Source organism: Mus caroli, unplaced genomic scaffold, assembly GCF_978045245.1.
Source record: "Mus caroli unplaced genomic scaffold, Mus_caroli_1 scaffold_13, whole genome shotgun sequence".
NCBI lineage: Eukaryota > Metazoa > Chordata > Mammalia > Rodentia > Muridae > Mus > Mus caroli.
This window is the reverse complement of record NW_028227268.1, coordinates 73,196,151-73,211,534: the sequence shown is the minus strand read 5'-3', so window position 1 is coordinate 73,211,534 and position 15,384 is coordinate 73,196,151. Positions and strand designations below refer to the sequence as shown.

Here is a 15,384-nt window from a genome sequence, read left to right as displayed (position 1 = left end):
CCCAGTGTCTGTCCTTCACAGTCTCAAAGTCGGACTCCTCTCAACAGAACCAAATCAGCAAATGGGTTGATTTGCATCTGTATTCATCAAGAATCACATGGTTGCATAAATAGTTATGAAGCCTGCATTCCCTCTTCTTTCTCCTATTTCTGTCTCCTTTTGAAGCAAACTTTGAGTTTAGTTTTTGTTATTTAGAATTTGTTATTGTTGTTTGTTTTGGTTTTTGGTTTTGCCTTTTTATGTGGCGACAGGGATGAAGGCAGAGCCTTGTGCATCCTAGGCCAGCACTCCATCACTGGGCTATGTCACCAGCCTGACTTTCAGTTCTCTTAATGAATTGCTCTAGTGCTCGTTTCTGTGTCCCAGGGCAGTGTGTTTAGATCTCTTTGACCTTTTTCAGTTTGTGACATAAGATACTGATACATTCCTCCTCCCTGTGACCCTCTTCCCCTCCCTTCCCACTTTAGTTACAATATGGCTTCATCCCTGTGACCCTCTTCCCCTCCCTTCCCACTTTAGTTACAATATGGCTTCATCCCTGTGACCCTCTCCCCTCCCTTCCCACTTTAGTTACAATATGGCTTCATCCCTGTGACCCTCTCCCCTCCCTTCCCACTTTAGTTACAATATGGCTTCATCCCTGTGACCCTCTTCCCCTCCCTTCCCACTTTAGTTACAATATGGCTTCATCCCTGTGACCCTCTTCCCCTCCCTTCCCACTTTAGTTACAATATGGCTTCATCTCTGTGACCCTCTCCCCTCCCTTCCCACTTTAGTTACAATATGGCTTCATCCCTGTGACCCTCTTCCCCTCCCTTCCCACTTTAGTTACAATATGGCTGTTTGGTCAGGATTGTGATTTACGCCCTCATAAACATGAAAGACATCAGCTGGGATGCCCCTTGCACAGACACCCAGAGCTTTATTTCTATTAGCCTAGCTGGCCAGCAGATGGCAGTAAAGTAGACAGCTGTTCCTGTCACCACACTTTTTAGGCGAGTATGGTCTGGACCAGGGGCTGTTTCCCTTCTCTAGGGCTCCCTGACAGATGAAGGCTTTCACTGCTGAGTGGTTTCCAGTGCTGCGTGTGTCCTGTGTTTGTCTTCTTTGGAAGCGGTGCTGCTGTGACTGCTTGCCCATATGGCTATGCTGCTTGTCTGCATGCTCAGGCCTGCTAGTAGTAAGGTGCCTCCATACTCTTGGGTTCTTCATCCGTGCATTCAACTGGCTGCAGATTAGGAGTATTTGGAAAACGAACATTTCATCTGTACTAAACACAGGCAAATGTGTGTGTGTGTGTAATTACTCCCTATATAATAGCATTGCTTGGTTATTATACTCATCTAGATATGAGTTAGACAATCCCAGAGGCTGTGTGTAGGTTATGTGCAAATGCCATCTCATGTTATGTGAGACACTTAGAGGCTCTCAGGTTTTGAGCAAAGAAAAACATGGCCACCTGACATGTCTAGAGGCAGGGTCTCAGAAGCCATGTGCCTACCTGCCCTCTTTCCCGTTCTTACACACTTCAGTAGCCACTCATCTCACAAGCCCTTGTTGGTGTGATACTGTGTGGTTAACATGCTGTGATTCATTTAAATACGTGAACAATTTCTTTTCTAGGATTTGAAGCCTAGCAACATTGTAGTAAAATCAGACTGTACCCTCAAGATCCTTGACTTTGGCCTGGCGCGAACAGCCTGTACCAACTTTATGATGACTCCCTATGTGGTAACTCGCTACTATCGGGCTCCAGAAGTCATCCTGGGCATGGGCTACAAAGAGAATGGTAAGTACAGTTAGGACGCCAGACAGTAAACAGTGAGGTAGCATTCCCACCGTCACTGGCATGCCCTTCCTCAAGGACCATTGGAGACAGTTTGAGCACTGTGCCTGCAGGCCACAGATAAGAACGGTTTATTTTGTCTTCCCCAACTCTGGCTGGCCTGAAACTGCCATAGAACTCTGCCAGCCTCTGCCTCCCAAATGCTGGAATGGAAGGCATGTGTCACCATGCTGAACCTCAATATTTGATCACAGAGTATTGTGCACTGGAACCCCTGTGCCTCTCTCCGTGAGCAGGCCCACGTCACCCACAGCACTGAGACCTCTGTGCTCTCATTACCCTGGTTGCCAACACTGAATGGCTTCACTCGTTTTTGTAATAATATGAGTGGAATAATGTATCGTGTTTTCTTTCATGTAAAGCTGGTATTTTCTTAGATCAAAACTTCACTTATTCTAGCTGTGTCAACTAAATAAATGCTAAACCTTAGCTATTAATAAATTCATGTGATTATTTATGAAGGGACAACAAGGGAGCTTTGCTGAAGTCTTCTGAGATGAGTCTGAGTGTGAATTTTTGTACATAATTTGTCGCCTGCTCTGAGAGGCACAGTGCCCCTCAGTAGCTGTCTGTGCTTAGCTCTCCCTTCCCTGTCTGAAACACAGGACTCAGTCAGGCCCCATGCTCAACTCCACACTAAAGGGCAGTTACCACAGAGCCATGCTCAAGCAGGGCCTTACCCAGAGTCCAGTCCTTACTAATAGGCTGCCACCTTTTTGATGTGGCAGTTTAAAAAATGCTCATTCAGATGTGGTGTCAGGAGTTTACAGAAGTTCTACCCAATGAGTATTTGCTGGGGCTGCCCATGTCTGGGAGGTGGTTTAGAAACGGAGATGCAAGGCTCTGGCTGTTTTTTAATCACCTGATATTTGGTAGTGGACATCTGGTCTGTCGGGTGCATCATGGCAGAAATGGTCCTCCATAAAGTCCTGTTCCCAGGAAGAGACTGTATCCTTCACAGGGAGAGACCCAGTACTCGGCCCTGGAGGCTGCGGTGGGGGCTGGGGATGTGACCCTGAGAATTTTGTGTTTATTAGAACTTTCTGTGTCTGGTATTTTGTTTGTTGCTTTTTTTTTTTTTTAAAGCTGTAAAGTATTGGATTCTTTGGCACTAAAACTACAGATTGCTGCAAACTGGAGGCTGAAGGAGAGGTCAGCAATCATTCATATTGTGTGAAAAGCGCACCCTTAGCTAGGCACTGATATTTCCATGTCTGTGTGTCCAGTACACTGTTAGAATCCCTTTCTCTTCACTTTTGTTTTGTTCATGACACTTCATAATTTTATCATTTCATTTTGTTTTCAGTTGATATCTGGTCAGTGGGTTGCATCATGGGAGAGCTGGTGAAAGGTTGTGTGGTATTCCAAGGTACTGACCGTATCCTTCCCCAGGACCTTGACCCTGGCCATGATCTCCACGCTAGGGCAGCACGTTGTGCCTACTTACGGAATACTCGGGAGGAACAGACTGTGCAGACTGTGTCGGGTGCAGACCGTGTTTTCTGGGGGTCTTATTTTTACATTGGTGTCACAGACCAAGTGGTTCAGTTTTATACTTTCACTCAAATACCTGTGACAGTTTTGTTAATCTAAACCAGGTATATTAGCTATCTTATCAGAAATAGCTAGATGTGTAAAATTATTGTCTTTGTTAAATATATTCTGGTATTTAAGTAGAAATACTATTTTACAAATTAGTTGATTCTGTTAATTAACCGGGAAAGGAGCAGTCTAAACTTAATAGGATAGCATGCATGTGTGATTTAAGTCATATATGATTCTGTTAGTTACTGGTATGATATAAGAGCTGAGGCAGGCTATTCAGAGTTAAGTGAACAGGTTAAGTGAAACTTGTATCAGAAGCAATATATTATACTTTCTCATTTGTTACTTTGTTGACATTTTATAGACATTTCTAAAGACTCCAGGCAGAAAGGTATCTGTGACACACTGGGGAAGGTAAATTTAAACACAAAAGACGACTCATACCCTGGTCAGCAAGTCACATCAGCAGGAGATTTTGTAAAGGGAGCAGATGGCATAGGGCACTAGCTCTGTCCCCTTGTGTGTTCTTCCATTTTCCACATTCTTCACGCTAACATGCTTCTTCATGCTTCCATTTGTGTTCTAACCCCTTATATTTCCAGTGGTCTTTGATTTTGTTTTTGTCATGAAAGCTTCCTGTGTCCTCTGTCTGGGAGCAGACCCATGCTTCAAGAGAAGCCAGGCTCAGTAGTCAGGGTTTGGGATGTGTGTACTTCACAAAACGTGCTTTAATGTTTATAATTTTATGAAGCAACTTACTCAAAACATGGGTCCCTCACAGTCTGAGCTTAGAATGAGTGTATTTTACTCTACTCATCCCTTCACATTGTCCTCATAAGTTACAAAAGATGCCAAGTTAAACATAGCATTTTAGTTTGCTCTAATAATTTATCTGGCTTTTTTTCTATAACTGTACCTTGGATTTACTTGTACTGTTACAAGTAAGGAAGTCTTTATTTTACAAGTAAAATCAACTAAAGGGAAAGTTGAGGTATTCTGCAGCCAGAGACTTAGAAATGCTGTGTGGACTTGTCATGAGTGGTCAAGGTGATGGGCTATAGTGTCAGTTAAGAGTACTTTGTAACATTTATTTGTTTATATTTTTATTTATTAATAATTACTTTTTCCAAAAAGTAAAAATAAATAAAAATATATGTACTTTTGCATATACTTTAATGATTTTAAATTATAATTTAAAATACTTTATATATTAACATGTTATGATAGCAGTAGTTGATGTTTTACATATAAGGTTACTTAAAGTCCTTTACAGTCAGGCCGGGCGTGGTGGCACACGCCTTTAATCCCAGCACTCGGGAGGCAGAGACAGGTGGATTTCCGAATTTGAGGCCAGCCTGGTCTACAGAGTGAGTTCCAGGACAGCCAGGGCTATACAGAGAAACCCTGACTTGAAAAACAAACAAACAAAAAGTCCTTTATAGTCACATGGAAATTAACATCCTTTTCTAAAAGAAGTTTTGCTTACCTTTTCAAAGATTAAATCAAAAAGTTTGGTAATTTATAGAAAGGCTCCAGAAACCAAGTTGAGGTTCTCAAGAGGTTTGCCTGTGATGTTGGTAGAAAAGTAAGTGTTGTCCTCACAGTGGCTTGTGAGAAAGAAAACACTTGAGACAGGCTAGGAGAAGCCTAAGCTCAGATGGTGCCCACGGCAGCTGTGCATCCTAGAGAGACTCAGATCTCTCTGGGCTATGCTTCCTTTTTTTGTTGTTTTTTTGTTTGAAATGAAACCTGTGCTCTACCCACCCAGAAGGCCCACCATGCTTTCTCAGGTAAGCCCCACCTGTACCCCATGCCACCTCCTCTCAGCTATCAAAATGACCCTGTAGCACTAAGCCAGACATATTGAGTTCCTGCCCATTTCTAGGTACCTCATCCAGGTGATGGGGTAAAAGGCTCACTGCCAAGATGACTTGAGGGTAGGTTTTCTGTGACAGTAAGAAGTAGGAGACAGAGCAGAAGCTTAGAGTCACCCAGAAAGAGATGGCAAAGGCTCACTCCAGGCCAGTGGACTGATGGCCGGGTTGGGCCTGGAGTCTGCATTTGCTCTGAGGGCCTGCCCTTCAAATGACTTTGTGGATTTGGAGCATCTAATCTGTGAAGTGTGGAATTCAAAGGAGAGATTTGGAATAAGGAAAATGTGGAAAGCGTTGGTCTGTTGATAGCACTGAAACCTTGAGCTGGTGCTAAGCATTGAAGAGATGAGCAAAGGCTCAAGGAAGAGGAGTCAGCACTCAGAACTGACACCGGGATTAGTGGGCGCCTCAGGCAACCTTTGTGGAAACAGTTGTCAAGATGACCAAGGAGGGAGGACTGATGAGAGTGTGTTCTGGAGAGGACAGATGGGGAAGGATTAGAGATGCAGGTCTCAGAAAGCAGGGGCAGGGAATGTAAAGGAACGTGGCTGCTGTTAACATGGAAGAACATCATGCTTGAGTGATAACAAAGGTTCCGGTAGGGATCACGTTGGGGTTGGAACAGCAAGAAACAAGAATATGAGACAGTTGTCCTTCAGTAGGTGAGAGGGTGAGGTAGGTGGGCTTGGCTTTTGGCCAGGAGCCCAGATGGTTCCCAGTGGTAAGAAGCATAAAAGGTGGGGGTGGGGTATCATAGCACTTTTATGATTAGTCTTCCCAGTGAGCCCTGAGCATGAGGGAGAGGTGTTAAAGTATAGGAGGGATGCGTGTGAGCCAGGTGTCCTGTTTTGGCAAAGCACTTAGATAAAATGTGTGCATCATTCTGATCTGGCAAAGTATGTGGAAGGAGGAGAGAAGGAGGAGGATTTGCTCAGAACTGAGTTTGTGTTGGCTGCCCTCGGTGCTTTCCCAGTGGTATAGATGCACATTCTGAGAAAGCCTGATACATTCCAAGCTCTGGCTTATGTGATTTCGTAGCTTGCATTGTCTCATGTACCTGTTTACAGCTTCACTGTCACTTTCCACAGATATCGTCCCAGTCATCCTAAGTATAACAAGCATCCTGAGAGCTAGGCAAGGCTGGGGTCAGCTGCCCCAAGAGTGAGGAGGTTGCTCTGAGGAGGACTGACTCCAGCACCCTGACTGGGTAGTGCATACTGACTGTGAACCCCAAGTCATGTACTCTGAAAGGAAGAAAGAAAGAACACATTACTAGATGCAGGGATGGACTGCTGCCAAGAGAAACAGAATGGCCTCTGAAAGCATCATTGTCTAAGGCAGTTTCAGGAGGGAGTGTGGTCTGAGATAGGCCAGAACCCAAGCCCCTCCCCTCTCCATGCTTCCCTTCCTTGGCCAGCCTGTCTCACAGGCTCTGCTGCCCAGCTGCGAGAGAAGTCAGATTGATTCGGTTAGAGAGAGACCTGTAAATCTCAGGTAGCTTTAGTATGAACATTAATTTCAGTTTGCTTATGTGATATTTATTTTCTGTTTAATCATTTATCTCATAGGTTAAATCATTTGTCATAAATTTATTTTGAATTATAATAGGAAAACATAGATTATGTTGATTTAATGAACCATGATCATACTTTTTACGATTCAGAGTATTAAGAGTTTTTGTTAACGGATTTAGAAATCCAAACCTTATTTAAGTTTTATCCCAAAATGTTTCTGCGGATCCTCTAGGATGGCCTAGTTACTTACTTGTTTACAGATGTGTTAGAACTTTCCTTTGCATGAGAGGACTGTTTGTATTATGACTATGAAGCATTTTAGTTGTATTTTCCTCAAGAGAATCCTTAGATATTGATCAGTGGAATAAAGTTATTGAACAGCTAGGAACACCATCCGCAGAGTTCATGAAGAAGCTTCAGCCAACTGTAAGGAATTATGTGGAAAACAGACCAAAGTACCCTGGGATCAAGTTTGAAGAGCTCTTTCCAGATTGGATATTTCCGTCAGAGTCCGAGAGAGACAAAATCAAAAGTAAGGCATCCTTTTATCTTGCACTTGTTTCTCTAACTCTTAACTCTAAAGTCGGTGTATGTTAAGAGGTGCAGTAATGGAAACCCTGAAATAGAGGCTCTCATAGTCTGACATTCAAAGGCACCACAGAGGGAAAGCTTTAAAGGCCAAAAGTGTTGACCGTGCTAAAACAGTGTCACTAAATACCCAGATAGTCTGGAAACCCCTTAGGTTACGCAGTGGGAAAACACTTGCCTGCAGCTGTGAGGGTTTGAGCTTGTGTCCCCAGCATGACTCAAAGCACAAGTGTGGCTGCCTGTGCCTGTGACCCACACTCTGGGGTGGAGAGCAGTGGTCCTGGAAGCTTGGTGACAGCCAGTCTAGGGGAACTGGGTGCTTCCAGTTCAGTGAGAGACCCTGTTGTAACAGAAGGAGGGGAAGAACAATAATAAGGCAAGACAGCCAACTTCCCCTCTAGCCTCAGAGTACATCTTACACTCAAACATTCATGTGCATATATCATACACGTTCATGCACACACATAAGACCCATATTGTGATGTCACCAATCCGAATTCAAAACAATTTCAAATATAAAGAATACTTCAGTAAGGATTCTAGACAGAAACCATTGAGTGTGGCCCAGTGGGAAAGGCCCTCACTGTCCTAATGTGTCCTTCCTAGAATGTGGTCACCTGAGAAAAAACAATAGCTTTGCTGTCCTCCACACCGGGGTGAGCAGCACCTTGATCACAAAAACCCCAGCTTTTCCTTGTGAACTTTTCATTGCTGAGACCTTGCTGAGGCTTCTTATTAAGTTAATTAGCTTCTTGGTTTTTTTCTTGGCTACTAACCTCTAGATTAAAAACAAAAGCACTGTTTACAGCTAGGCAAAGCAGTGGTCCCTGTGAGGCTATACTCTGGGACTGTGGGTTACTCTGAAGGTTTTAAATTTGTTCTAATGTAACACAAAGAATACTCCTGATACTTCATGTCCATACTCCTGGCAACACCATCCTAAGAGAGGTGCTTGCTACCTACTGTACTGTGGCTTCATAGCTTCAGGTCATCTGGACACTGGTCTGAGGCACCCCACCTCACATGCTAAAAGCCTGGTTTGTAAGAGTGGCCATTGAACTTTTAAAGGTTGTGAGCCGTGTTGATCTTGAACCTCTTAAACATTTTCTGAAGTCAACATGTCTCTTTACTGTCCATACTCTCACATTTGATTCTTTATTGTGTGGCTTCCTCTTTTCCATGGTAGCAACATAAGTACATCATTTGTTTACATCCTAGCAAGTCAAGCCAGAGATCTGTTATCAAAAATGTTAGTGATTGATCCAGACAAGCGGATCTCTGTGGACGAAGCCTTGCGCCACCCGTATATTACTGTTTGGTATGACCCCGCTGAAGCAGAAGCGGTAAGTTCTCTGGAAAAAATGTCTGAGTAAAGGGCTCACTTTAAAATCCTGGGCCCACTGTCTTTGGATCTTCCTTCTGTTGGTCCAGAATGGCTACATGAAGATAGCAAGTTGTTACTTTTAGGGCCCTGACTTCAAAAATAGAAACCTGCTACCTGAGGCCTAGGTTGGTCCCTCTCTTGGCACCTGCTACTGGGGCTGGAGCTGCAGAGTGCTCAGGAGTGTACTGTGGTGGATGTTGGCCTTATGTTTATAAAGCTGATGTGTAATAATAATTTATGAAGCATCTGCTCATGCCTGGCACTGGGCCATGAGCTTTGCTTACATCTTAGTCAGAGCCTCAAGTCAGAGAACCTAAGCAGCCTTCCCAAGTGACACATTAGCTCACATCTCCCCACCACATCTGGGCATCTCACCCACTTAAGTTTTCTTCACAGCATCCCTTGTGAATGTCCTTTAGTTATGAGTAAAATACTAACCCAGTGGGTGTTTACTTCATGCCAGCTGGGGAACACTGTTGTATCCTGGGTATAGATTTAACTGCCATTGTAATATTGTGTTACATCAAAAGAATCAGATTTATGAACAGCCAGGCTATGGAATGTTCCATTCGTGAGCTGGTGGCTTGGGCATGGGTGTCCTGTCATGAAGAATTATAAACTGGAAGTATGTTCTAAGAAAGTACCACCCCTCCCTCAGCTCCCACGCAGTTGACCCTCAGAGCTGCCTCTTGTTAGCAAGTTTGTAATTCCATTTGGGCAATGTCTGCAGAACATTTTGAGGTCATGTGATGATTGAGATTTATTATTGATAGCTTGCTTTAGGTTAACTTTCTGTAACTGTTTTTTAAACTGATAAAATATATCATTCTTTCAAAATAAACATCTAGAACATGTTAACTAAACTAAATCCATAAGTAGACTCAAAACATCTAAGTAGCATTATCTTCCAAGCATGGTCCATTAGTTTTGAGCTATCGACCTGACATGTCATTTCAGCCACCACCTCAAATTTATGATGCCCAGTTGGAAGAAAGAGAGCATGCGATTGAAGAGTGGAAAGGTAAGACCGGTCCTTTCTTAGGACGATCCCATAGTCCACAAGAACATGATCCCATAGTCCACGAGAACATGTTCCCATAGCCCTAGAGAACATGCTCCTTAGCCCTACAGAACATGCTTTTTACTTCTTATTCATACTAGCCTCTTAGGAAGGACCTTGAAACCCAGAAACCCCAGGGTCTTCTCTTCCCCCGTTCAGCTCAGAACAACTGTGACACTAGCAGTGTTAGAGTAGAATATATATGACATCATACTTTGCTTCAGGTGAAATGCAAGGACTTTTCATGATTTCCCATCATCACATACTGATACAGGCCTGGAGGTCAGTAAGCATATCACACTTCTTGATAGCATGGGAGTTTGGAGCAAACCCAATATACAGGCCACATATTCCTTACAAAGATTCCTGTCTAAACAGATATGGGAGAGCCCAGACATGGGACATGTGATTGTTTGTGTATATTAAGACATGTGGTTATATTTTAAAATCTAGTTTGGAGGAAATTGCCAAAAATAGGCAGGAAGGTATTATTAGAGCTTTAAGATGTGCTACACAGTAACAGTGAACTAAGTTGGTTAACAAAGAAGCAAAACCTGGAGGCTTTCATTATGGCTTGGAAGCAGGGTTAATAGTAACTAAGGGCCATAGTCAGTACAGCTCAACGTTGGTCATAGACCTTCCAGACTGGCATGCCAGTAGCCCACTCATGCACACAGTCATCATGGCAATGATCATAGTCTATGCGTACAAAATGCTACTAATGTGAGCTCCTAATAATACCACGTGGTAGCCAAAAGAAGCTGAGACATCCCAGGGCCAGGGGTGGTGCTTGTGATCTGGAGGCAGAGTTCGGTGCAGGGGAAATGACAAGTGTCTTGACTTCTGTTTCTCTTTGAAGAGCTAATTTACAAAGAAGTGATGGACTGGGAAGAAAGAAGCAAGAATGGGGTAAAAGACCAGCCTTCAGGTTGGTGATTGCTTTAATTTTGTTGTCTAATATTTTCTTTGTCTATTCAATGTTTATAAATGTCAGTGATGTGTTAATATCACTCGGGCCACCTTAGTGTGACATTGTCACCTTCTGGCTTGTCCTAATGCTGGTGGCAGTGACTTTGCACTCATGTTTTTTGAGGTGCCAGGCCCTAAGCTGCATTTGAAGCATTCCTGTTGTGACCTTGCGGCAGCTGTTGTCAGCTCTGTTGAGAGAGGAAGGGATTGGGTTTGAGGAGTTTTCGAAATGTGTGGCCGTCTTTGCTCAGATCCATCCAGTTTAGAAAAGGAAGGACTTTGTACAGACCTAAGACCCTGCGTGCTTTATTTTGCTGAGGCCATGCTAACACATGGGTAGGAGGAGGTAGGATAGCTTTATTTACCTTTGAAATTAAAATAATGGTTTCCTGACTCACTAGATAAAAATAAAATCTACACCAGGCACCACACTTTCCTTTTTGGGTGTATATTTTAGAAAGCATTTTTATCACAAAAGATTCATTTGAATCCTGATGCTTTTTTTCTGTACACGAGGTGAGATATGTCTGTTGTAGATGAAATGTCCATGACACTTGGATGCTACGCAGACCTAAACCTCTTGTGGTAATTATAAGATAAATTCATCCATTTTCTTTTAAGGTCTACTTGAAGTCAGAGGGTGTATCTTTTAAGTAATCAACATGGTCTTATGTGACCACAGGTTGTGGGGGAAGAGTATTATAGGGAAAGCCCAAGACTGTTTTGAAACTGAACCAAAGAAGGACTCAAGGAAAAATCCCAGAAGCTCAAAGTATAGTTGAGCAGTCTTGGTTCTGTTGATCATTAGGATCAGGAAACTGCAAGGCACAAAATGGAGAGGTAGCCTGAAGCCCCACGCCTGGCGTGCAGGATGCGTGCCTCAGATTTTATTCCATTTGGTTTTCTTAGCACAGATGCAGCAGTAAGTAGCAAGGCTACTCCTTCTCAGTCGTCATCCATCAATGACATCTCATCCATGTCCACTGAGCACACCCTGGCCTCAGACACAGACAGCAGTCTCGATGCCTCAACAGGACCCCTGGAAGGCTGCCGATGATATGTATGTTGGAGACAGCGCACTTGTCTGTGAAGGAACTCTCGCTTCCATGGCCCTGAGCGCATGGGAGCTGATGGAACCAAATCGAAAAACTCCATGTTCTGCATGTAAGAAACACGATGCCTTGCCCTGCTCAGTTCCAGTAGGATTGCCTGCTTAGACTATAAAATGAGGCAGACTATGTCTGAAGAAAAAGTACAAACCACACTGTTAGAAATTTTGTTCAAGATCATTTCAGGTGAGCAATTAGAATAGCTGAGTTTCTTTTCCAGTTGTGTGGTATCTGTGGTGACAGCTCATGTGTAACTGTGGGGACTCGTATGCATGTGACCACAAATGCTTGCTTGAACTTGCCCATGTAGCACTTTGGGAATCAGTATTTAAATGCCAAATAATCTTCCAGGTAGTTCTGCTTCTAGAATAATCTCTTAATCCTCTTTAGTAATTTGGTGTCTGTCCACAAAAAAATAGATTATGTGTATTAATTGGCCACCATCATATATCATATCTTACCCACTTTATGGTATGATTTATTCTATCTTTTGTATTTCAGAAGGAATATAATTAAATTTATTTAATAAATAAAAATACAGCTTTTCTTAAATTTGTGATGTTTTAGGCTGAGAATTACCACTGCTCTATATAGACACTCTGTGACCTTTAAACTGCCCACTGTGGGATACTTTACGTACAGCTTTCTGCATGACAAAGTTCCCAGTTGTATTTCATGCTGCTTAAGACATCTGTCACCTTAAATCCTGCCCACGAATTTCCTTTTTCTTGTTCCTTTGAACATGGATCTAGAATCGTCCACAGAACTTCACCTTCTTTATCACAAAGCACCCCATCTCAATAGAATGAAGCGGCAGGTTCCTGAACCCACTGCCTGATGTTGGCGTAGAGCTGACGGAGTGGCTTCCCCAGAATGGTCATTGAATGGTGCCTCCTTCCCTGAACCCACCTATCCTTTGCTCCCCTCTCCTTATTTAAGGTGAAAGGTGATTGGGTCTCACAGCCGTTCCCTCTGCAGCCTTCTCTCCTAACTTGTCTTTCTCCCTGACAGAAGCCACCCCGTCCAGCCAGAGCGCTTGGTCTCCTAGGAGACTGAACTCACTCACTGTGCCTGTTTGCTGCGCTCTTTTTCCATTTTGTGGAGGCATTTCCTTTTCTAAGGGAATTCCTCAGATGTTCTAGAAGCACTCAGAAGAACACAGAAGAAATATTCTAGAGAGTAGGGGTTCATTCTTGAATATTTTCTGATTTAAAACTGCTCACCTGAAATTGATACTTTCAGATCCTGATCTGTAAATTACTCAAGATTTGATAAGATGCTGAGTTCTCTGTGTTGTTGCAGAAATGGAGTTGGGATGGTCATACCTTGCTACCTGCGCTCAGAGCATTTTCTCCCTTGAGCTTATTTTGTTAACAATTCATATCTTGTGTTCAGTTACTTTGGGAGCTATGGAGTGTGTTCTAGGAGGAAACGTGATAGCTTTTATGAAAAGTACCATCTAATATGTGATTCTGTCTGCACCAGTTGCATCCTAATGGTTGGTCTGATCATTGGAACCTTCAATGAACAACATTAATCTGAAATCTGAAATAAGGATTAGCTTTGTATCATGTATGGATACTTTCAGGTACAAAGTGGAAATGCTAGTGTGGGTGGGGCCCGAGACTCCTGTCTATGGCTTCAGGTTATTGGGCCCTGGGAGCCTGAAGTCCCACAGTGCATCAGTCAGCATCATACTGTGCTCTTCCTGCTGATGCACATTCTTTAAATGACTTCCCTGAAACTTAAGGAGGAAATACAGAAAGGAGCTGTATCATCTGCCCTACACTGTAAGGGGAGTATGCTATGATAGAGGCTCACCCTGGTCCCACGGGCAGGAGACAGCTGCGAGTGGATCCAGGTGCCCCCAAAGAGCAGCTTTCTCTCTCCCCTTACTCTGCATATCCATTGAGTCTGTTGTGGATGGAGTCTGTGCTGGTGTGCACAGGGTCTCGTGCCAAGACCCTCTTCCATCCAGGCAAGTGCACCTATGACCGGCCACAGAGCCCCAAAGAAATACCTCACCCAGTTTCAGGGTCCTCCCTCCTGAGCCTAGATTTGCTAGGGTCCTGGGACAATGCGAATGGTTTTGAACTAACCTCTGTAGGCAAATGCTGATGTTGGATAAAGAACTGAAAAATGTGCTCAACTTTTTCATCTTTTCTATTTTATTTTTGTAATTTATATTGTACACACCCTGGAAGTCACTATTTTGGACATGTATTTTTATAAACCGGGTAACTAATGATTATCTGGAATTTGCACTAGGTTAGTTTTTGTTGTTGTTGGCTTAATTTTTCAGCCAAAAGTGGAATGACTGCCCCTTCCAGGTCCGGGTTTCCATTTCAAGCGCAGGTCTGGAGGGCAGACATGTCCAGCCAGGGTAGGAGAGCGGCCTCAGAACACGGGCTGCACAGTGCCTCAAGCATTGGGCCTGCAGACAAAACCAGGCTGTGCGCTCATCTTTAGAACACGAAGACCAGACCCCCGGTGTTAGAAGGAGAAAGCCCTCCATTGGCCCTTGCTGGCAGCTGGGGCCTGCATCTAAAGCAAAAGACCCAACCCTGGTTTCATCTGGGCTGAGTGGTGTGTGAGTCTGTCTGCTGACTCCTCTGATGGCCCATGCCGATAGTCAGTACAGGTGTGACCTTTCAGATCGCGTATCTCAAAAGTGGCATTGCTTAATGTTTTATAATAAAATATATCATGTGTTTTGATTGGTGGAAAATAATACAAACTACATTTTAAAAGAGAAAATGTACAGCATGTCCAATTCCTGTGTGTTTCAAAGTGACAGTTGACTGTATCTCTCCACATCACCATTTTGATTACAAACCTAACACGAATAGATGTTGAAGTGTCGTAATTTCAGACATTCAGAAGGGTTTTCAAACCCAAAGTAGGAGCGCTGCTGTTAGTTCTAATCTCTGCATCTGTTTCCAAAACAATGGCAGTAGACTTTAACTTTTAAAAATTGTACAATGTGGTTGGAATATTGGTGACGTTGTATTCTCACAAGATGTAACCAGGAGAACCTGCCAAGCTGTCTCTATGTATGTGTCTAAAAGCCGTTAATGGTGCCTGTGTACTTGTGGTTTTGTGCCCAAAGTGAGCTGTTCTCATTTCACTTGCTTCCAAGCACTGAGAATGTTTGAAACGTCAAGCTACAGAGTAGCAAGCCTCCCTAGGCTGGCCTCCCTTTCTCTGTTAGGGAACACAAGAGTCAGGTAGAGTCTGCACCAGCCTTGTGCTAAGGTCTAGACTGAGAAACTCATCTCCTGGGCTGCCATCTCCCTCCTCCAATGTACATAGCTCCAAAATTGTTTTATTAACTGAAATGTTCTGTGTTGATGAGGTGACAGTTTGATGGGGTTTTTTGTTTTTTGTAGTACGGGTACTCATATTTAGAGGTGGTGTGGGGTCAGCCCCTCAGCAGGCTCCTGAAAACCCACTGTCTGCTCCTGAGAATTTAAGTGTAAGGTTACCTGTGACAGT

At 43.5% G+C, this 15,384-nt stretch overlaps 1 protein-coding gene across 4 annotated transcripts in view; it reads left to right on the top strand.

The window, feature by feature from the left end:
- Mapk9 (mitogen-activated protein kinase 9) overlaps window positions 1-14,969 on the top strand; it is a 39,556-nt gene extending 24,587 nt beyond the window's left edge. Inside the window, exons 6-12 of one of the 4 annotated variants that reach the window (XM_021175404.2) lie at window positions 1,624-1,789; window positions 3,153-3,224; window positions 7,129-7,311; window positions 8,586-8,710; window positions 9,709-9,772; window positions 10,671-10,739; window positions 11,695-14,969. In XM_021175404.2, the coding sequence (XP_021031063.1) occupies window positions 1,624-1,789; window positions 3,153-3,224; window positions 7,129-7,311; window positions 8,586-8,710; window positions 9,709-9,772; window positions 10,671-10,739; window positions 11,695-11,837 (822 nt within the window). In that variant the 3' untranslated portion in view covers window positions 11,838-14,969. Of the gene's footprint in view, window positions 1-1,623; window positions 1,790-2,722; window positions 2,795-3,152; window positions 3,225-7,128; window positions 7,312-8,585; window positions 8,711-9,708; window positions 9,773-10,670; window positions 10,740-11,689 lie in introns of all 4 variants that reach the window. The other 3 variants (XM_021175406.2, XM_021175405.2, XM_029483417.2) reach the window with 3 other exon arrangements.
- Window positions 14,970-15,384: the final 415 nt, after the last annotated feature.